Below are 23,989 nucleotides of genomic sequence, written 5' to 3'. Positions count from 1 at the left end.
TATTGAATAACTCCCTCACCGTGTATTCTTAGGAAAGGGTATTCTGTGTAAGGACCTGATCGAGTGAAGATCTCTTTAAGAATGATCCCCAGAGAAAAGATATCGACCTTTTGTTTGTCAATAGACTTCTCCAATCGAAGCAGTTCAGGCGCAGTCCATTGCAGTTCTGAAACAAAATTCAACAAATTGTATTTTCTATTATTTTATTGTTTTTATCGTGCAGTACAGTTCAGCAGAACATTTTTTGCCCATTTGCAATTGATAAGAAAAACGAAAAAAGTATTATAATTATAAATGCCAACAGAACGATGATGAAATCTATTTGGAAGATACATCTAAAATACTACATGTACATACTGTCTGGGTTCTCATCCTCTTTATGACACTTGTCAGAATGACGTAGGCTTGGAACCCCAAAGTCCGCCAACTTGCACGTCCATCGGCTGTCCACCACGCAGTTAGAACTCTTCAAGTTTCCATGGTAATGAATTGAGCTCTTGTGAACAAAATCTAACCCCTTAAATAAAAAATAAAAACATTCTGAGGAAATAAACTTCAATGTATGGATCTTTTTTGTGTGATATTATTGACATAATATTTTCAACATGAATTAGGATGATTTTGTTTCCCCTAATTACCTTTGCTATATCCTGAGACAGCGCGAACATGAACATTCTATCTAGTTTGATGTTTTGATTCCAAATTACATCCTGTAAAATAAGATGCTTGGATGAAACGCAAAATACCAACAATATATAAGAAACGAAGTAAACCATTCAGAATAATTCATTTGTAATATAAGTACTTCTATATATCTAATAAAATTATGATAAAGTAGCTTTACCTGTAAACTCCCTTTGTGACAGTATTCCCACAGTAGAAGGATTCGACCGGGGTCTATACATGCTCCAACGAAAGCACAACAATTTTGGTGCTTCATCTCCATGAGCTGTTAAGGTGTAAATTTGACATAGAAATATCATAGTTCAATAAATTAGATCAATTTTTTTTGAGTTTCAAACACCATATTAAACCCGCCCCCTAAAAAACCAAAACCCAAAAAGCTGTAATCAAATTTTAAAAACCCAATACAGACCTTTTATTTTGATAATCATTCATAGGGGAAATCAATGAATGTCATACATGAGTCTACATGACTTTAAAACTCACTCTGTTAAGTTCCTCCAACACTTGCTTTGGCATGTTGGTCGAGTTGATATTGCTCCTCGTGAGGCGCTTTACCGACACAATGCTTCCTTCAATGAAGAAATTTAGTCTTAATTAAGTCTTGTCAAAATATATTTTCATAAAATTTCAAGAAACCCAATGGAGATGAATTATTTTGACTATGAAAATAATTTTCAGAACAGACAATGATTTTACAATCCGTAATAATTTGGTACATGTATTCTAACCTCTTATATGAGCCACAGAGCCGAATATGGCCCCCTGTTCCGGTTTACTGAGGAATGCCGGGGAGTGATCAGGCGAGGTCTGAATGGCGTTCCGTAGTGGGCTCTCCGTTCTACTTGGACGAGATTTTCTTTTATTGCCGCTTCCTTTTCTTCTGGCAAGGTTTTTAAAACTTGACTGTAAAATATATAAAAAGATTGTAAACCATTGTTATTTATAACATTTTGCATCATTTTAAAACTACTTAAACCCAAAGTTTTGAATCGATTAGCTTATTTTCGACCGTAAAGACTGAAAGCAAATTGAACAAATTAAAACTGGCGAATTTTTCCTCCTCGTATCTGTGAAAATCAATGTACAAACGTAATCTACTTTGTGTTGTCTTACCCTTACACTTCCGGTCAGCAACGCAGTGACAAAGTCAATCTCTTCAAACCGAACTTGCCAGATCATACTTTTTAATGTTTTAATCCTTCTGTATCGCCTTCAAATAAAATAAAAAGTGTTATGCAACAGAATTTTTCTGAGAAAACACTAACAAAATGCCAAGAATAATTAGATTACTAGTATATCTTTAATTGTATAAAACATTAGTTCTGACAAGATAGAATTCCGATAAATGTATGTATTTAAATACAAGCAAAGAAACGTTTGATGACTCAGCTAACGTTTTTTTTGGTTAAAAACACTATGTTTGTTACCAATTGCAATAACAATCATTCTTTTCTCATTAATTCTTTAGATTATGATCACATATTGAAGAAAACATTGGACATGTGTGCATTGGAATCTTGATGATCAAACATACGGATTGGCTGTACCATCTTTGAAGTGTTCTGATCGTTTAAGATAATCCATGCAAAGCCAACACCAAATGTACAAATAAAACTAGATGCTGTCATTAGACAGTAATACCCGCACCAAGTGTTTGCCCCTAAATAACACTGTTTTGTACCAGTTTAATTAAAAATGAAGGCCACATGCAAGCTCCGGTAATACATTTAAAAATTATAATTTTCATAACTGAAGGATGAGATCCCTTCCCATATGATAATATGAGCAGCAGTTTATGTGCAATTTGGGGTTTAACTGTTTGCAGTGAATTTTCAGTTAATCAATAATCTTAACATTTCATGTCATAGAAAGTAATATGGTCTATATAATTATTACAAACAAAATTAAAAATTAAATTATGCCCCCTCCCCATGGAGGTTGCCGGTTTTAGATTTGCTTCTGTATGCTTACATGTACATCATCATGTGCACAGATTTAGAGAAGGGGTGGGAGTGAGGGGTCCACCCCCCCCCCCCCCCCCCCCCATGAAAATACATTTATATCAATAGTAAATTAAAATTACCAAAAATACACCTTGGACCCCAATGCTCTTACAGACATGTAAACGCTCTAAATCACTGCGCTTCAATTTTAGGTAACATTATTTGGGAGGTAAATATTTAATTAATATTTAATATACTTTATTGTTTATCTCAGTAGGAAGTATACATCACAATATGCAGGTGTCCTGCACAACCTTAACGCTGTTTTTTACCTAATAAAATGGTGCAAGTGGATTTGAAGAATAGGTCATAAAAATACATGCATGTTATAAATATATATACATGTTATACTTTATTGTTTATCTCAGTAGGAAGTATACATCACAATATGCAGGTGTCCTGCACAACCTTAACGCTGTTATTTACCTAATAAAATGGTGCAAGTGGATTTGAAGAATAGGTCATAAGAATACATGCATGTTATAAATAACTAATCTTTGTCTGATGTTACGTACGCAACACAGGCCTGCAGGTCTCATTAGCGGGTACTAGTTTTACCCAGCTCTTCGATTAGATGGCCGGTTTACGTGTATACATACATGTATGCGTTTTCCATATACAGAAAAGGATTAGTTAAAATCAGCTAAAGGAATTCATTTTGTGTTTTAATTGGATTATCATTATGATGTTGACTAATATTGGTAAGCATAATACATGTAGTAGCAGTAGCACAATATAATGAGATGCCAGCATACATAAGTTCTACTTTCACTGTCTAAATGTGATCTCCCTTTGACAGCATACTGTATCATCATCTTTTAATAATTAAATAAGCTTTTCATCGTTATCTATCCTATCGCATTTCTAAAGTTTCTGTCATTTTAATTGCAAAAGTTATTTTTTTCATTTAAATGTCAGACTTGCACTATTGAGTTGACCATATTGACCCTGTATCAATAATTTCGTTTTAAATTTGTGTATTACAGTTAGTGAGTGTAGACACTTATCATTTTTATATGATTTATAATAGGAAGGAAGGAGTATTTCTTTCTTAATGTATTATAATGCATCAAATACAATGTAGGTCATGATCTTATGGGACTGTTCTGACCCCACGAAACAGGAAAATACAAAATATCTTGTAATGTCATTATGATGCATCATATGGTGTAAAGTACATTAATGACCCCCAGGTGTTGTCTTTAACACCCCCCACCCCCCCCCCCCCCCCCCCGCCTTTATGAAATAGGAAATGATGATACACTGAATATTTTGCTAACTACTGAGATCTAAGATCCTCATCCCTAAACCATATAATTTATTCTTGCTCTTTGTGTCATTGCGCGTAAAATTGTATATAGATTATGCCCCCTTGGAGACACTCTGACATTCTAGAACTAGAAATAATAAAGTATTTTATCTTATTCATATGTAGTGTTTGATCCATGTGGGTAATTCCTAGCCAAATGATGACACGGCTTTGTTTAGGAGACTTTACAATTGCCCCAAATAGGCGAATATACATGCATATAACATTTTGTTTATAAATCTTAAAAATTGAATTAGGCAATTTCCAAAATGTTAATGTGCATCAGGAGAGAAAAAGCAATCAAGAAATGATTTAAAATTTGCTACTGTACACATGTAAGAATGTATTAAGAAGACTGAATATTTAGAACCAGGTTAGATGGGGGGGGGGGGGGGGTGTGAATGTGGAGTATAAACATTTATAATTTGAATCATTTATTGTAATTAATTTTTACTTGTCAATGGATACTAGTTATTGATCCCAAGGTAGAAATATGACCTCTGATCATATCTCAATAGATCATTTGTCAATTATGCAAGGTGTAATGTAATTTTTTTAAGAATAACATTTTTGAACAGTTTATAAAAGTTTTTAGACACCCAAATTATATTTTTGATTTTAATAGATCATTCGACAATTAAGGGGGGGGGGGGCAGTTTATATTTGAATTTGTTTGGGGGTGGGGGTCATATATTTGACAATTTTTTAATGTAATTTAAAATAAGACTAAGCCATACTACAGTCATGAACATGTATAGTATAGAACAAAAAACAAACTAATAAATGTAAATATACATAGGAAGTATAACAAAACATAGATGATTGATCTATATCTGGGTTCTTAAATTGAATCATATATCATGTACATATTATATTATTGTTTCTTTGTTCAAGACATTTCAGATGGTATGTAGGTCATGATCACAAGTGCTCTTCCTGAAATTAACAGATATCATAAAAACCATTGAGATCCCCACCTTAATCCAAAGATATTTTTCCTCCTTAGGTCATGTCGCATCAGATCATTATGGCATGTAAGTCATGACCCTAAGGGGTCATCCTGACCCCCTTAGAATCAGAAATTGTCAATTATCTTTAAATTATTGATGTTTGATGATCCTATCTCTATTTAATCTTTATTATTAAGTTTCCCGAATGAAATTTGGAGACTTATTGATTTTGTACGGTTTTTAATACATGTATTATTATTCTTCGTCTTCTTCTTTCCCGCTTTGAACTTGTTTCTCAGAGATGGCTGAACAGAATTGTACAAAACTCTAGGATACGATAGACCTGCATATCTAGTTGTGCACCCTGGTTTGATTGTTCTCATTTTGGGTTAGACAACCACTTTTTTTTTGGGGGGGGGGGGTGTCAAAAGGGGGAGTGATCTAACATTGAACGTTGTAGGAATATTTGTAGACTCTATTGTAAATGGTAATTTGAAAACGGACAAAGATTATAATAAAGGGTTTTCATAATCATATATTGACTGTTACTGGCAATGTATAGGGGTTATTAGATCTGACCCCTGGGGGTCATCCCCACCCCCAGGAATTTGAAATTACCATATATCTCAGAAACTGTTATAATCATGACCCTTAAACCATGTATATTCATGTTTCTGATGTTAAGGGGCATCAAATGTTATGTAGGTCATGGGCCCTCTGGGTGGTCCTGACCCCCTCAAACAGCAAGTCCCTTAATATCTTCAAAACAGTTGAGATCCCCACCCTTAAACCATATATATTCTTGTTTCTTGTGTCAAGGGGCATCAAACGGTATGTAGGTCATGGGCCCCGGGGGTGGTAATGACCCCCCTCGAACAGGAAGTGCACGAATATCTCGAAAACGGTTGAGATCCCCCCTTAACCATATATATCCTTGATCCTTAAAGGGCATCAAAAGGTATGTAGGAATGGGCTGGCCTCAGGGTTAAATTTAATTTTTCAAAACTGTAATGCACATCTATGGAACAGTTCCTATCATATCCCAAGATATGATGTGTCTATCCATTAAATCATAAAAGGAGTTCTAGGATCTATGCTTTTTTGAAGTGATAAACGTCAATTTTCTGCTACTTTTTGACTCCCTGGATGAAATTTAATTTTTTTAAAACCTTACTGCACATCTATAGAACAGTCCCTATCATATCCCAAGATATGATGTGTCTATCCATTAAATCATAAGAGGAGCTCTTGGATCTATGGGTTTTTTTTAGTGATAAACGTCAATTTTCTGCTATTATTTGACTCCCTGGATGAAATTTAACTTTTTAAAACCTTATTGCACATCTATAGGACAGCCCAAATTATATCCTAAGAGATGACGTAGCTACTCCAAAAGTTGTAAGAGGAGTTCTGGGAACCATACTTTTTTTGCCAAAAAACGTCATTTTTTGTTGCCCACTGATCCCCTTAATAAAAAAAAAATTCTGGAACCTGATCACACTTCAATATGACACCCCCAATCATATTCTAGAAGATCATTTGGCTAGTGCCCAAAAAAAATGACGTTTTTGAACCCAGTTTTTTTTGTAAAAAAAACACGTCATTTTTCAGCCATTAAATGACCCCTAGGACAAAATTGAAAATTCCGAAACCTTATTGCGCATCTATAGGATACCCTAAAACATATTCCAAGAGATGATTTGTCTACTGTTGAAAATGTAGGAGGAGTTCGAGGAAGAAGGTTTTTTGTGAAAAAATGTCATTTTTTACCAATTATTTGACCCCCAGGACTAACAGAGAATTTTTAAAACCTTTTTACAAAACAACTTGATACCCCAAATTAAACTCCAAGAGTTGAGTTTGCTGGTTTATAAGATGTAAGAGCAGTTTGAGAAAGTAAAACGTGACAGACGGACGGACGGACGGACGGGACAGGGTAACAACAATATACCCGAACTTTCTTTAGAAAGTGCGGGTATAATCAAAGTACTGAAGTACTGAAAGCCGGGCTCCTTTGATGTGTCTTTATGCATATTGTGTTTTAAAGACTGAAAATCTCTCTCTCTCTCTCTCTCTCTCTCTCTCTCTCTCTCTCTCACGCTTTTAATGGCGGCAAAGCGTCAGAGAGCGATTAAATTTTATATGCTGCTATAAAAATATGTCTGTTTAGTAGAAAAAAGTTCAACCGTTGCTGCCTTGAATTTTGAAACAAGCGTTATATATTCAATCCTCATTTCTTCAACGCGCAGCAAAGTAGTTCATGGAAATTCATGCGCATTATATGTATCCAAAATACATAGTCTTGTTTATAAAACACGTTGTTAAAGGGACTTGGACACGATTTAAGATCAAAAATTTTATTTTATTTTTTATGTATAAAATGGTTTACTAGTGCATTTTAAATGATGGACCAAAATATTGAATGTTTAAGTCAAGTTAAAAGCGATCGAGATACAGAGGTCAGAATTGGTTGTTAAGTAAACAAAGCTGGAGTCTTATAGTTGTTTGCAAAAAAAATGTAATGTAGAGAATTATCATTTCAAATGACATGTAAAAACAATTTAAACTAATTCAGTATCTTCATTGATACTATTATCAACAAAAGAAAGATACATTTGATTGAATCTTGCACCGATACAACACATATGTAAAAATGACAATATTTGAGCTTTGTTTACAAAACAAAGAATTATGAACTCCGTATCTTGCTTATAACTTGATATTTGACTTTCAAATTTTGACATAGCATTATAAACTTCTATATTTATAAGTTTAAAACATTGAAAATGGAAAAATAAAATTTGAAAATTTTAAGTCAAATCGTGTCCAAGTCCCTTTAATAAGAAAGCTAAAAAAAATAGACAATTCTCTCGATATTAAAAAAAATAGAAACAAAATGCCAACACTTTTGACAAAACGTGGCTCTTTGTGTAACTCTTTTGTATAGCGGAAATTTTTACTTTGACGATGTTTGTTTTTTTGTTTACTTTTGAAGTTGTGCTATTTATAGTAACACTGGCGATTTTCCTGCCTAAAGCCAGGACTCTGCTTTCAGCAGAGCCCGGCTAAAAACATAAATGGGCGATGTAATAGATATTTTCCGTAATTATTACTAATGGGTTAAAGTTGAGAGACAATTTGTCCTTACTTTAGGTTGCAATATAGAATCGTAGCCAGACTACGACAAATTAGAGCAATCAATTATCCATAAAAAAGTAAGTAAAATTACGGTAGTAATTATTATGGTTGAACAAAACATTACACAAAAGGATCAAAAGCAAATTTTCCATATATGTTAAGGCCACAACTTCTTAAAAGTCTAAGACAAGCTCGTGTAAGTCGGTTGAGTTTGTCCTCTCAATTTAGCTTCAGTTTCGTTCGATCATGAAATAATCCACCCAATGCCATCACCAAAAGTACAAAAAGACACCAAATAACATATCAAATAGTATGTATTATAGGTACTGGAGTTAGAGATGACATGCAATTAGTCCTTACTTTAGGATGCAATATAGAATGGTAGCCACAACAACGACAAACACAACTCCACCAGCAGAGAAGACGTAGATAAATGTCCTGTCTGAAACAAAGAAACAACCATTAACACAACAAAATTTGTACAACTTTACCCAATATTACATTAATGTATTTTATTGATATATAGATATTCCAATGTGCAAAACATCTATCACCTCTGGTTTATGTACCAAATGAGTACTCCTATGATATTAATTCATCTTCCATGAAAACAGATTGAGACGTTTGCTTAACGATGGATCACTATCAAATTTAGTAACACTGACGAAATTCCCAGGTATTCCCAGCGTCAATAACCTCCATGACTGGCGGAGAAGATGGCCGTAGGCACCCCGTTATTAACGACTTATCAATACTCTGTCGCACAACTCCGTCAATAAGTGCACACAGACGATAAACCTCATGTTTAATCTGTTCTAACTATTCATTTACACAACTGAAGCTGATATTTGTTTTTCGATACAAATAGAAGTGTAATGCCTACCTGGCTGTTCGTTTCGTTCTGGGCACTTCTTTCCATCGAAGCCACAGATTGGTTCGTCTGGAGGAGCGTATTTGATGCCCACTTTACCGTTTGGCCAGCGACTGAGAGTTTCCTCAGTTTTATTGTTCTTTTCATTCAAAATAAAAATATTGTCAAATTGTCATATAAGTTTAGCGCTAAAAAGATCTGATAAAATAAAATGTTAAAAATATTGTTAACTCTTATCCCAAAATGATTATTTAAAGTGCATCAAATAAAGTATAAAATGAAAATTAATATTTAGAAAAACTTTGAAACCGATAAACCCGCAGTATTACGGAGAAAATTGAAAGTAGGGAGTGGTACTTACTTCAAATTTGACTTCCATCAGTTTATTTTGATATTTGATGGTTAGAATTCTCTCAAATGTGCCGTTTTCAGTCATGTCTAAGACTTGAAAGTTTAGATTTCTGTCTGCAAAGTTATCCAAGCTCAATTTTCCTGTTACTCCAACAATCTCCTCTGTAAAGAAATTTTTTTGTCATGAAACCCTTTTGGACATATGCCAGAAGTCTTACCTTATGTAGATCTAGATGGTAGAATTGTAGAACTCTTTTCGGACGTATGCTAGAATTTCTTGACACGTGCCTTGTGAGGAAAAATCAACTACTTCACCGTATATTCGGGAACCTTTTTTTTTCATTTAACTATTATTTCGTTTTTTTTTGCGATGCTTTTAGTATGGAAGAAAAAAGGACGTGTAACTTATTGTGTTCCATAAAAAAATGGAGATCGCAAAAAGCATCTGGCACATACATAGTAATACACAAAAAATTACACATTGATTTTTACTTTGTAAACTTTGCAATACACGATAATTCAAACACTTAAATTTTACGATAAATTACCTTCGGCTGTAAGTTTTGTAGCTTTCAAGAACATGTACTCTCCGTCATGGGGATTTTTATTTTCTTTCAATATCTTATCTGCAAGAACTGCCCAAACCAGTGTAGCATCATAGAGGTACGGCGCATAGGCATCCGGCTAAAAAATGATATGAAATTAGTGGGAACTCGTTGGCATTGGAAAGGCAAATAGCATTAAATTTAAAAAAAATTGTATGTAACTTTACCCACTGATGGTTGTTGCTAACCGATTAATCGTTCTTAACGATTGTAACAGTTACAGTTAAGGCCAAAAGGCGAGTAGGTGTAAATTATAATTACTATTTATCAACATTTCACTTCCAGATCATTAATCATTATTAAATGATATTAAAATAGATGCAGGTCTGCAGCTCCCGGTCTGAAAAAAAAAATCGGATGGACGACCTAGGAGCTACAGTGCCACCCATTGAAACAAGAGGCCCCTGGGCCATATTGCTCACCTGAGCAACACTAGACATTTTAAACTCAGCTTTACGGAGTAATATACCAAAAATATGGACAATGTAGTCTAACGGATCCTGTATTTTTAAAAAAAAATCAATTTTCCCCTGAATATTCTGTTTATCATTGATCCCATTTGTCACAGTGTAGTCGTTTCACATATTGAGCATTACAGTTCTCAAGAAAATCTAAATCAAATGGGATATAAACCGACATTAAAATTTTGAAGCCCAAGAATTGTCCAGAGGCCAAAGTCTAAAGAATTTTAAAGAGTCAAAAATATTTCAAAATGCTTGCATATAAGTAAAACCATATATTATAACATTTGAGGTTTGGTGAATTTGAAATGTTTTCCTTTGTAAAATTGGACCCCAGCCCCATCCTACTCCTGATAAATATGATTTTAATAAATTTGAATCTACACTATCTAAGGTTGCTTTTACTAATGTTGCACCTTTTCTATGATTTTTTTTTAAAAACAGATTTTTCTCAATATATATTCCATTGTAAAGATTTAGCCGATCCCCACTGTGCCCCTACTTTACCCCCGGGGATCATAATTTGACCAAACTTGAATCTATCTTATCTGATGATACTTCACACAAGTTACAGCTTTTCGGGCCAGTCGTGTTCTGAGTAGAAGATTTAAAATAAAATTTCTGTTTATATTCCTTTGTAAAAATTTGACCCCCCATTGTGGCCCCACTTTACTCCCAGGGACCATGATTTGAGCAAACTTGAATCTGCACTATTTGAGGATGCTTCAATGCAAGTTTCAGCTTTTCTGGCCAAATGGGTTTTGGGCAGAAAATTTTCAAAGATTAACTCAATATATTTCTATGTAAAACTTCGACCCCAATTGTGGTCCCACCTTACCCCCGGGGACCATGATTTGATCAAACTTGAATCTACACTTTCTAGGGATGGTTCTACACTAGTTTCAGCTTTTCTGTCCTATTAGTTTTTGAGAAGTTAATATTAAAAGTTTAACTCTATATGCTCCTTTGTAAAATTTAGACCCCCCATTGTGGCCCCACCTTACCCTCGGGGACCATGATTTGATCAAACTTGAATCTACACTTTCTAGGGATGCTTCCACACAATTCTCAGCTTTTCTGGCCGAAGGTTTTTGAAAAGTTAATTTTAAAAGTTTAACTCTATATACTCCTATGTAAAATTTAGAACCCCCCCCCCATTGTGGCCCCATCTTACCCCCGGGGACCATGCTTTAAACAAACTTGAATCTACTCTATCTGAGGATGCTTCCACACAAGTTGCAGCTATTCTGGCAAAATGGTTTTTGAGAAGAAGATTTTTCAAGATTAACTCTATATACTCCTACATGTATGTAAAACTTCGATCCCCCATTGTGGCCCCACCTTACCCCCGGAGACCATGATTTGAACAAATTTGAATCTACATTATCTGAGGATGCTTCCAGACAAGTTTCAGCTTTTCTGGCCAAATGGTTTTTCAGAAGATATCAAAAGATAAACTCTATATACTCCTACATGTATGTCAATCTTCGACCCCCCATTGTGGGCCATCCTTACCTCCGAGGACCATGATTTGAATAAACCTTAATCTACATTATCTGAGGATGCTTCCACATACATGTAAGTTTCAGCTTTTCGGCGAAATGGGTTTTAAAAAGAAGATTAAAAAAAAATCACCAAAATTTCAATAAATCCTAATTATTTCCCCTTAAAATAGGACGTGTCCCTTTATTTTAACAAACTTGAATTCCCTTTACCCAATGATGCTTTGTGCCAAGTTTAGTTAAAATTGGCCAAGTGTTCAGGAGAAGAAGTTGAAAATGTAAAACGTTTACAGACAGACAGATGTACAGACAGACGGACGAACTGACGCCGGACAAAAAGTGATCAGAAAAGCTCACTTGAGCTTTCAGCTCAAAAATGAGCTAAAAATTGTGTATTTATTGGGCACAAAAAACATGGCGCTAATTTTGGATTGATTTACCTTATTAATTAGCTAATTCTGTGCCATTAATTAAATTCTTCATGCAATTTACTACTGATATCGTCTCTTTACTTGCCTCTGATAGTCTTTTAAACACATACAGCCCCATAAAGTGAACTGTGAAGTGGTGCAGTTTGTTTACATGTGTAAAAGGCGACCCTCGATCTTGACGTGAATATTTAATATGCTTATCCTGAAGAAATTCGAGATAAATCTTCTGATAAAAGCATGAACATAATATTACTTTTGCGCAATGTAGTTTGAATAGTTCTGTTTTAGCCAGTATAAAGTGCTTATTTGTAAAAAAAAAAAAATAATAATAATAATAATAAAGATAACTAGACACGATCTCGTTGCGAGCAACGACGAGGTCTTTCGTCCGATTTTTAGAAGAGGAAATGCCCTTGCCTTTTATCTTCATCAACGAAAGATACCAGGAAATTTTTGCAGATGTGATCTAAAAGAGCGTGGGTGAAGGATTATACACCCCGTTGGATCCCTAATTTAAAGGACCAGCCCCATTTTATTTCATATTAAATAAGAGGTCTTTTGACCTAATAACAGGTCTAATGACATGTAATAAAAAGAAACCGAAGAAAAAAACGAGGGTCTGCCTTTGTAAACGGAAGACCCTAATAAGAATAAGAATAGAAGGGTCTTCCGCTGAAGACGGAAGACCCTAATAATAAAAGACTGTTTTTGTCTAAATCTTAATTGAAGAGTGTTTTTCAACTTATACTACAGTCCAACAACCCTTTTATGTTGAATATTTTAGTTAGAAAATTAAAAAAAAGGAGAGAAAAAACAAATCTTGGCTCCGGCGAGATTAGAACACACAGCCTTTGCAGGTGTCTCAAAACATGGCTGACGCAAATCATTCCCGAATTTGTCTTTGAATCGGTGCGTTTCCGCCCGGGAGAGGAGCTGAGTTTTTGTATGAGATGATAAACAACCTGTAAGATGTCTGACTATTCAGGTTTGGTAACAGTGCGAGGTCATTTAAAATATTGATGCGTGTTTGTGTCTGGAGGGGGGTGAAAAGACCCGAGCTTGATTTTCGTCTTAAATGAATCGAAAATAGAATTTAGAGGTGTGGATCTCGGATTCGGTTAACAACGATTAGGGGAAGTCCTAAAACAATGACTGATGCATTTAACCCATGTATTTCAGTGTTGAGAATATTTTTTCGTGTCGTTTACTATTATGTTTGACTGTTTTGTTTCAACAGGATTGATAAAATCTTTATAAATGTAGAAATAACGAAATCAGTAACACGTAAATTTATTCGGTAAAAATTTGATGACAGTAATTTCCACAGTTCTAACATTCATGAGTAGTTCACACGCTATGGTAGATACAGACTAAACGGAAAACAAGAAATATACATGCAACAGAAATATTACGCGGCTGCTTACATCCCTTGTACTCTGTAAATTTTAAGTCCCCGTACAGGCTATACCCGCCGTTTGATCTCAGGAATTTCTTCTTAATTGTTCAGTCCGCTGCATATTTGGCAGACAATAAGAATGGGGTCCGAGGTACATTTACACAAAATTTCAATAGGATTGAGTAAGGGGCTCGGGAGTTAGAATTTTTTTCTACAGTACATGTCAAGCACGCCAATCGAAACTCGAATGTCCAAAAATTCATTTCTCTCTTAAAAATGAACGAATAGGTCTGGTCATTAGTACAGTAATCTAGACTTGAACTAGTTGAAAATAAAGGTTCAAGATTGAAGATCCAGATAAATCAGGCCAGAAAAACCAAATGATTTTGTGAATAGGAAGGAAGGGGGGGGGGGGGGTTCGTTGGGTGTACTGTGTAAATTTAATTTCCACGTATAGGCAATAAGTGCCGTTTAATCTAAGGAATTTCGTCTTAATTGTTCAATCCGCTGCATATTTCACAAACAATAAGAATGGGGTCCGAGGTTCATTTTCACGAATTTTCATTAGGATTGAGTAAAGGGCTTGGGAGTTATAATTTTTTTTTATAGTACATGTCAAACACGACAATTGAAACTCAAATGCGAAAAACTTCATTACTATTTTATTAATGAACGAATTGGTCTGGTAATTAGTACAGTAATCTAGAATGGTAATTAGTTGAAATTAAAGGCCCAAGATCAAAGATCAAGTAAAATTAGGCCAGAAAAACTAAATGATTTTATGAATTGGGAGGGGGGGGGTCGGTGGGTGACTTCTTTATTAAACATAGAATATTAAATTCTAAATATCACATATTACACAATTTCTAAATAAAATACATATGTTAGAACAATGTATAAGCGTTGTTTGAAAGATGTAACTATTGAATTTTTTTTTTACATCTATTTATTCTTTGGCTCAAACACTCATAAATGGATTTTTAATAGAAATGACTTTTTAGCGTTGACTTCCAATCAGTAAGAAGACAATAATTAAACAATGAACTTCAAATTATTTGAATCCAAAGACATTATCCCGTAACTTGATATAAAATATGTATAATTTTTGGACGCCAATGTACATTTAGCTTCTATTCAATTTACTGCATGTTACCTGTTCTAGTTCTTATTCAAATGCTAAAACATTTGTACTTTAGAGAGAGAGAGAGAGAGAGAGAGAGAGAGAGAGAGAGAGAGAGAGAGAGAGATTACATAGTGTTTTATAATGTTCAGGAAATCAATCATTATGTATAAGCAGCCTATGTCAATAAACGCATGTATACATGCATGTGTGTAACTATACATGGGATTAGATACTAAGCAGTCCTCCTTTTTAAGCCGAGTAGAATAACGTGGGTGCATTGCTAAATGTTGTGTGCATACAGTTATTAAGATGGCGGCATTTCTTTGATGTCGGCAAAGCGACCCAGCGAACTCTAATGCGGTCAAACTGCAGGGCACTTCGGCGGCATGTCTTTGATGTCGGCGATGCGACGAGCGTCGGAATTAAGAGAGCTGCTGACAGAAAAGAGCTCTATATTTGTACAGAAAAAAGCCGCTATTTTTTTTTATTTATGACAAAAATAAAACGGAAAACATTCAAATCCATCATTTTAATGATAAAACCATTAATCAAAACACAACTAAGTGAGAAAAAAGATTCGGCCCTCAGGGACTGAACCCGGGTCGCCTGGGCACAAGTCCACCACTCTAACGACTGAGCTACGCGGACCCCCGCTTCAGAATTTTGGAGTCCAAAATCTCAAGAATGCGTGGATCGATTTTAAAACGAATTTCATATTCAGAAGTTTTGAGAGCGTCTCTATCGTATGAAAAAATAAAAAAAATTCAAATCCAAAAAAATAAAAAATTAAGGTTTTTCATTTCCTTCCGGTGACGACCGGAAGTGACGGCGGACGTTTGGATATGCGAAGGGCACTGCGGCCGTTCACTCTCTACGTTTTCTGAAATTTGAAAGTCCTATCTTGAATACTTATTTAGAAAAATTGTGAACAAGCAAAAACATAAAATTTTTAATATCTCGGTACCGGAAGTGACGACCAAAAAAATATCGTGTAATTTTCTTACAAATTTTGTCATGAATAAGATCTGAAAGTTTCATGAAAATCGGCTGAAGCGTTTTTGAGAAAACGTGACAGAAAAAAAAAAATAATAACTAGACGCTCGTTGCGAGCTACAAGAGGTCTTCCGTTTAAAACACCTTAAAAGGGCTATCGGGACATTTTTTTTAATTTCTCAACACTTTCTCAACACTTTCTCAAATTCCAGTAAGCCTCTCTAAGGATTTCAACAGACATATCTTCATATTAGGAAAAGGCGATGTTACTTTGAATTTTGATAAAATTCAAACAAAAATAATTAATGTCCATTATTTCAGAGACAACATTTTGAATCGAAGCACAATTAAGGAAGAAAAAAGAGTCGGCACTCGGGGATTGAACCCATGCCGCTTGGACAAAAGTCTACTATTCTAATGTGGATCGATTTTTAAACAAAAATACATATTCTGTATTTATTAAAGCGTCTGCATTGTAATATGGCAGAAAAATATATTTAAAAACAAGAAAAAATGAAAAATAAAATTGTTTCTGCTTTCTTCCGGTGCCGACTGGAAGTGACGGCGGACGTTCGGATTTGCGAAGTGCACTGCAGCTGAAGAATAACAATCATCACTGAAATTTTGATACAGTGAGAGAGAAGTAGGCAGTAAGATTACTGAATTTAAAATCCAATAATATTCCCAAAAATTGACTTACATTGCCTGACATTTACTGTACATTAACTGTACCTCACTGTACCTTTCACTGACTACCACTGTACCCCACTATACAGTCCTACTGAAGCACTGTACCCTCACTGTATGGCACTATACATAGAACTGACGAGCACTGTACCCCACTGTACGCCAATGTACCATTGATTTGAAAATTAAAATCTTTCTCAAAATCTTCAGTATGAATTTTTTCTTTAATATTTACTTTTCTAATATATGTATAGCATTAAACATTAGGTACATAGAGAAGAATGCATCAGGTCGTTAAATTTATTTAATGTTCTCTAATTTACTAATTTTCATCTTTTTTTAATGTTAGGATCACAAAATAATGATGTGTTCTTTAAGACATTTTTCCTATCTAGAAGATGAAAAATCTAAATTTTACATGCTGAACCTGATTTTAAAAAAAGTGCATGAATTTCATACATGTATAATTAATATGTTAATTTTGTAAACTGGCCGCCATAAGCATATAAAAATACATCTCCCTCACCAGCAAAGATACAAAACAAAGACCGTACCGCAGAACATTAACTGACAAGATTGGAAATATACAGCTAACGTCACCTGTTACAGTCAAAACATTTGAAATGGGACGGAACAAATTGACGCGGTCGTCTGAAAAAACACTGGATTGAAACTGTTGTTATAAGAAGCGTATTTTCAATCCACCTCAGCATTTTTAATTTGCTAAAAACATTTTATTTCATCAATAATAGTAATTTCATCAATAGTAATCGGATCCCCATCCGAGAGAGATTATACGCAGGGCAAAGCATATTCTCCGATGACTCGTCAAAAGTCTGAAACCAAGTGGGAGCGATTTTAAAACGGGGTTTATTCCCAGGGGATACTAAATAATTCAAATTCCGAATTAATAAATTAATACATATATTATACCCAGATGAAAATTTTCGCTAGGCTAATTTATACGGATATGCACGTTCATTGTTTATCTAGCTATACATTAGAGAGAGAGAGAGAGAGAGAGAGAGAGAGAGAGAGAGAGAGAGAGATGAGTTAATCAAAAATCGATTCGGTAAAGAAATTGTTAATTTTTTTTTCTACTTCTTTGATACATCGATTATTTTTCGTTTTGTCTCAAGTTTATCTTCGCCGACTTATTTGAACACTGTGTGATAAAATTTTTTTGCAAAGTCGGAAAATAAAATAACATACATCTAACAAATGTAGCATGGTTAATTATCCCCTCTTTTCCCGAATCCACTCGATACCCGTTTTGCACACATTTGATAATTGGGTAAAGAACAATAGTGGTGATTTGTGTTGTGATAGCAATTATAGTCTGCTTTCGGTCAAAGATTTTACCTGGATTTTATCAGCGCCTTAACGATAGAACAAGAAGAATATACATTTAGATATATTGTTCTGTTTTATAAATATTTTTTGTAGTCGTATGTATTCCTACGCCAGAGTTCAATATAGTCTCGTTCAACTCGACGCTCGGCTGTCTCCGTAAATCCTTGTCGGAGATTTACGGTGTCAACCGTGCGTTTGGTTGAACGAGACTAGAGTTCAATATTGCTTGGATCCATACATTTTTCGAGAAATATTTCTATTACTGATACAAAGTTTGATTGAATTAATTTTATCTTTACATATTATTTAACATGATTCAAATGGGGGTTTCTCGACATTCTTGTCGAAAAAGTCCAAAAATTCATATTATAAAAATGTGCGGTATTCAAATTAGAAACTACATGTACTTGTCAAGCAAAGTAACATATCATTGATTTTAAAATAAATAAACATCGACAAAATCAACTCCCGTTAGTTCTTCAGTACTTTGATTTAATATTGATGTGATATACCTCAATCTGAAAAAGGTTGAAAATGCATGAATTAAGTCTTCATTTGATAGGTTTTGTGAAGTAATCTTTACAGTTTTTGAAGCATATAAAATTGCCGATTTATCATTATACAGTTTGTCTATTTCTTCGATTATTCAAGCCACAATATAAATGAAAAATATTTAGCAGCGTTTTCACTAGACATATTTCCTCCATTTATGTCAGCAAAAGCAATAACTAAATATTAACATATGGTATTTTCTCTTCAAACTTTTAACATGAACATGTGCTTCCTATAGGCAGTAATTTAAGCAAAGGCGCTACATATTTGCAATATTCATGTTTAAAAAAATAATAAAATTGTTCATGACCAAATTGATGTTTAAAATCAAATTCATTAATATGGATGTCAATTATTATGTAAAACTGATTTTATGCAAGTAATATTGTAACATAAAATAAATGTAAATATCAGTTGCGAGTAGATATGTTTTATTTATTTTATTGTCAATTGCCCTCGCAGGAATTGTAATATAGACTATAGCAGTTAAGCAATTATCTCAGCTGGTCAAATTCCCGTTTCGAACACATTTTTTTCGATACCTAATTTACAAATGTGTGCAAAACGGGAACAAACCCCCAGTGTTATGTCTAAATGATCAGTGTTAAGCAATCAGTTAATAAGATAGGAAATTTATGAATTATTAACCCCGCTGCTTAATCACTAATCCCGCTTTTGGGCGAACATGTACATGTTTGTAGACTTTTGTAAATAAATATAAACTTTATAAGACTGATTTTTAATGATTATAATCCCAATCCACCCTGCCGTAATGATTTTTTAAAATCAAAAGTGAATAATCAGACTCTTTGTTTTAACAGTGTATTTCAACGATCAGTGTTTACATCTGTTAATACATAGGCCCAAACACAGATACAAGGGTGATCAGTTTTCACATCGAATCGCAGTCACCCGGTCGTTAGAGAGAGAGAGAGAGAGAGAGAGAGAGAGAGAGAGAGAGAGAGAGAGAGAGAGAGATTTCAGAGTGTTTTATAGTGTTCAGGAAATCAAGATATAATTTTAAATCCATGTAGAATAACGTTGGTACATTGCTAAATGTTGTGTGCATACAATCATGGAGATGGCAGCATTTCCTTGATGCCGGCAAAGTGACCCAGTGAACTCTAATGCGGTCGTACTGCAGGGGCTTCGGCGGCATGTCTTTGATGCCGGCGATGCGACGAGCGTCTGAATTAAGCAAACTGCTGACAGAAACGAGCTCTACATTTGTACTAAAAAAGCTGTTATTACTTTTTATTTATGATAAAAATAAAACGGAAAACAATAAAAACCCTCATTTTAAAGATAAAATCGTTAAACAAAACAAAATTAGGAAAGAAAAAATAATCGGCACTCGGGGACGGAACCCGGGTCGACTGGGCACAAGTCCAACACTCTAACGACTGAGCTACGCGGACTCTCGCTCTACAACTTTTGAGCTCAAAATCTCGGGAATACTTTGGTCGATTTTAAAACAAATTTCATATTCTGAAGTGTTTTAGGCGTCTCTATCGAATAAAACCATATATAAATTTCAAGTTAAAAAAATTTAAAAATTTAGGTTTTTCATTTCCTTCCGGCGACGACCGGAAGTGACGGCGGACGTTCGGATGTGCAAAGGGCACTGCGGCCGTTCACTCTCTACCATCCCTGAAAATTTGAAGGTTCTATATTAAATACTTTTTGAGAAAAATTGTGAACAAGCAAAAACGTAAAATCTTTAATATCTCGCTACCGGAAGTGACGACCAAAAAAAAAACCTCTCGTAATTTTTTTTTTTACAAATTTTGTCATGAATAAGATCTGAAAGTTTCATGAAAATCGGCTGAAGCATTTTTGAGAAAACGTGACAGAAACCCCCCCCCCCAGTAATAACTAGATGCTGTCATTAGACAGTAATACCCGCACCATGTGTTTGCCCCTAAATAACACTGTTTTATACCAGTTTAATTAAAAATGAAGGCTACATGCAAACTCCGGTAATACATTTAAAAATTATAATTTTCATAACTGAAGGATGAGATCCCTGCCCATATGATAATACACATCATGACATGAGCAGCACTTTATGTGCAATTTGGGGTAGAACTGTTTGCAGTAAATTTTCAGTTAATCAATAATCTTAACATTTTATGTCATAGGAAGTATAATGGTCTATATAATTATTACAAACAAAATTAAAAATTAAATTATGCCCCCTCCCTGTGGCGGTTGCCGGTTTTAGATTTGCTTCTGTGTGCCTACATGAACATCATCGTATGCACAGATTTAGAGAAGGGGTGGGAGTGAGGGGTCCAGACCCCCCCTCCCCATGAAAATTCGTAAATTACCAAAAATACACCTTGGACCCCAATGCTCTTACAGACATGTAAACGCTCTAACCCATTGCGCTTCAATGTTAGGTAACATTATTTGGGGGGTAAATATTTAATCAATAGTCAACATACTTTATTGTTTATCTCAATAGGAAGTATACATGTACATCACAATATGCAGGTGTCCTGCACCACCTTAAAGCTGTTATTTACCTAATAAAATAGTGCAAGTGGATTTGAAGAATAGGTCATAAAAATACATGCATGTTACAAATGACTGATCTTTGTCTGAAGTTACGTACACAACACAGGTTTGCATGTCTCATTAGCGGGTACTAGTTTTACCCAGCTCTTCGATTAGATGGGTTCACGTGTATACATACATGGGTGTTGCTAAAACGCGGAACGGAAAACGGAACGGAAGGAAAACGGAAAATCTTATCTAATGTTATTTACCTCATAGATTTGTTAAGTATGCTAAAACGATATACTTTATGTACCTTTTTAATTTTTTTTGAAAGATTAGCAATATTAGATTATTTATTCAAGAATATTTATTTCCTCAAAATTAACAGTACATGCATTGACCACTATATTCTGTCCCAAAATATCCTCGATTCACTTTTTGCTGTATATTTATATATACCTCAGGGTTCAAGCGATTCTCTTTTAGAAGCATTAAACATTCTCATTATTCTTTCTTTAAAACGTCCTCTCTAGCTTATCAGCTGGTATAAATACACGGCTAAAAATAAAGAAGTCTACGGGGTTTTGCATTTTAACAGACCCGGATGATGGTGTTGAAAAATTGTGCAAGGTCTTCTGAGTGACTTCCAAATGGAGAAAAGATGTCAACATTTTCCATTATAAATCGTCCAAATGTGCTGCATGAATATTTTGGGATCGACAGACTATAGTCCCAATATATAATCGGAAAATCAAACCAGGCAACGTCTAGAGCTCTCTATTCGGATCATATGTATATAGCTGCTGGAATAAACAACTGCATGCTTTGTAATGCAAACGTAAACAAAATTGCATTGCTAAAAATACTAGTTTCACAAATTACCGGGTACTAGTTTCACAAATTACCGGGTATTTTAATGTTTACTGTATTTTAATTTTTTAATGTCGTCAGTCCTACAGTTTTTTCTTCCATCTCAATGATACTGTATCGTCTGTATGATAAAAGATCGTCTAGAACACCGAAAATTCAATTTTGATGTAAGTATATAGTGATACATGTACATCATATTTGAAAATAATATAAAAATACTCAAAACACGCATAAAACGCTTTCACTAACTGCGTACGTTACGCTAATATGCCAGCAATACCATATAAGAGAAATAAGTAAAAAGTTATAGCTAATTTGCTCGTTTAATCATGTTAATGTTTCACAATTCGTATACATTTGATTTTTCCGTTTCGTACTCAACTAAAGCCGAATGAATACAATGCTATAATTGATAGACATTCATATGAATATTAATAAGATAGCAACATGTTGATAATCATTCATTAGATATAAATAAAAGGTACAAAGTAAATCGTTTCTGGCCAGTCTATACCCTTTTTAAGGGATAAACGTGATGATATTTTCCATTCCGTTCCGTTTTCCGTTCCGCGTTTTAGCAACACCCATACATACATGTCTGTGTTTTCCGTATGCAGAAAAGGATTACGGTAGTTAAGATCAGCTAAAGGAATTCATTATTGTGTTTTAATTGGATTATCATTATGATGTTGACCAATTTAGGTAAGCATAATACATGTAGTAGCAGTAGCACAATATAATAAGATGCCAGCATGGGATTCCTGCCAGCATACATACACATGTATATAAGTTCTACTTTCACTTTCTAAATGTAATCTCCCTTTGACAGCATACTGTATCATCATCTTTTAATATTTAAATAAGCTTATCATCGTTACCTATCCTATCGCATTTGTTAAATTTCTGTCATTTTAGTTGCAAAAGTTATTTTTTTCATTTGTCAGACTGCATGCACTGTTGAGTTGACCCCATATTGACCCTGTATAAACAATTTCTTATTAAATTTGTGTATTTCATATGTAAGTAAGTGTAGACACTTATATTTTTTATATGAGTAATAATAGGAAGGAAGGAGTATTTCTTTCTTAATGTATTATAATGCATCAAATACAATGTAGGTCATGACCTTATGGGACTGTTCTGACCCCACGAAACAGGAAAATACAAAATATCTTCTAAAGTCATTATGATGCATCAACTGGTGTATAGTACATTAATGACCCCCAGGTGTTGTCTTTAACCCCCCCCCCCCCTTTATGAAATAGGAAATTATATGATACACTGTATATTTTGTTAACTTCTGAGATCTGAGATCCTCATCCCTAAACCGTTTAATTTATTTTTGCTCTTTGTGTCATTGCGCGTAAAATTGTATTGTAAGATTATGCCCCCTTGGAGACACCCTGACATTTTAGAACTAGAAATAATAATGTATTTTATCTTATTCATATGTTATACAGTAGTGTTTGATCCATGTGGGTAATTCCTAGCCTAATGATGTCACTGCTTTGTTTAGGAGACTTTACAATTGCCCCAAATAGGTGAATACACATGGCAGTGATGCATATAACATTTTGTTTATAAATCTTAAAAATTGAATTAAGCAATTTCCAAAATGTTAATGTGAATCATGAGAGAAAAAGCAATCAAGAAATGATTTAAAATTTGCTACTGTACACATGTAAGAATGTATTAAGAAGACTGAATCTTTATATTAAGCAGGTTAGATTGGGGGGGGGGGGATGAATGTGGAGTATAAACATTTATAATTTGAATCATTTATTGTTATTAATTAATTTTAACTTATCAATGAATACTACTTATTGATCCCAAGGTAGAAATATGACCTCTGATCGTATCTCAATAGATCATTTGTCAATTATGCAAGGTGTAATGTAATTTTTTTTAAGAATAACATTTTTTACCAGTTTATAAAAGTTTTTAGACACCCAAATTATATTTTGATTTTAATAGATTATTCGACAAGGAAGGGGGGGGGGGAGAGAGAGAGAACAGTTTATATTTGAGTTTGTTTGGGAGTGGGGGTTCCAAGTCATATATTTGACAATTTTTTAATGTAATTTAAAATAAGACTAAGCCATACTACAGTCATGAACATGAATAGTATAGAACAAAACACAAACTAATACATGTACATGTATATATACATAGGAAGTATTACAAAACAGATGATTGATCTATATC

At 34.3% G+C, this 23,989-nt stretch overlaps 1 protein-coding gene across 2 annotated transcripts in view; it reads right to left on the bottom strand.

The window, feature by feature from the left end:
• Window positions 1–23,989, bottom strand: part of LOC105345759 (atrial natriuretic peptide receptor 2) — a 51,041-nt gene that overhangs the window by 5,660 nt on the left and 21,392 nt on the right. For both annotated transcript variants that reach the window (XM_066084194.1, XM_034452445.2), the window contains 11 exons: window positions 9,858–9,993; window positions 9,320–9,471; window positions 8,971–9,097; window positions 8,448–8,529; window positions 1,801–1,897; window positions 1,416–1,590; window positions 1,171–1,256; window positions 845–949; window positions 639–710; window positions 358–517; window positions 20–166 (listed from right to left, as the gene is read on the bottom strand). In XM_066084194.1, coding sequence (XP_065940266.1) covers window positions 20–166; window positions 358–517; window positions 639–710; window positions 845–949; window positions 1,171–1,256; window positions 1,416–1,590; window positions 1,801–1,897; window positions 8,448–8,529; window positions 8,971–9,097; window positions 9,320–9,471; window positions 9,858–9,993 — 1,339 coding nt within the window. The remainder of the gene's footprint in view (window positions 1–19; window positions 167–357; window positions 518–638; window positions 711–844; window positions 950–1,170; window positions 1,257–1,415; window positions 1,591–1,800; window positions 1,898–8,447; window positions 8,530–8,970; window positions 9,098–9,319; window positions 9,472–9,857; window positions 9,994–23,989) is intronic.

The sequence above is a fragment of the Magallana gigas genome, chromosome 5, assembly GCF_963853765.1.
Source record: "Magallana gigas chromosome 5, xbMagGiga1.1, whole genome shotgun sequence".
Lineage (NCBI taxonomy): Eukaryota > Metazoa > Mollusca > Bivalvia > Ostreida > Ostreidae > Magallana > Magallana gigas.
The sequence above is the reverse complement of the archived record's forward strand: the minus strand, read 5'-3'. Positions and strand labels throughout refer to the sequence as shown.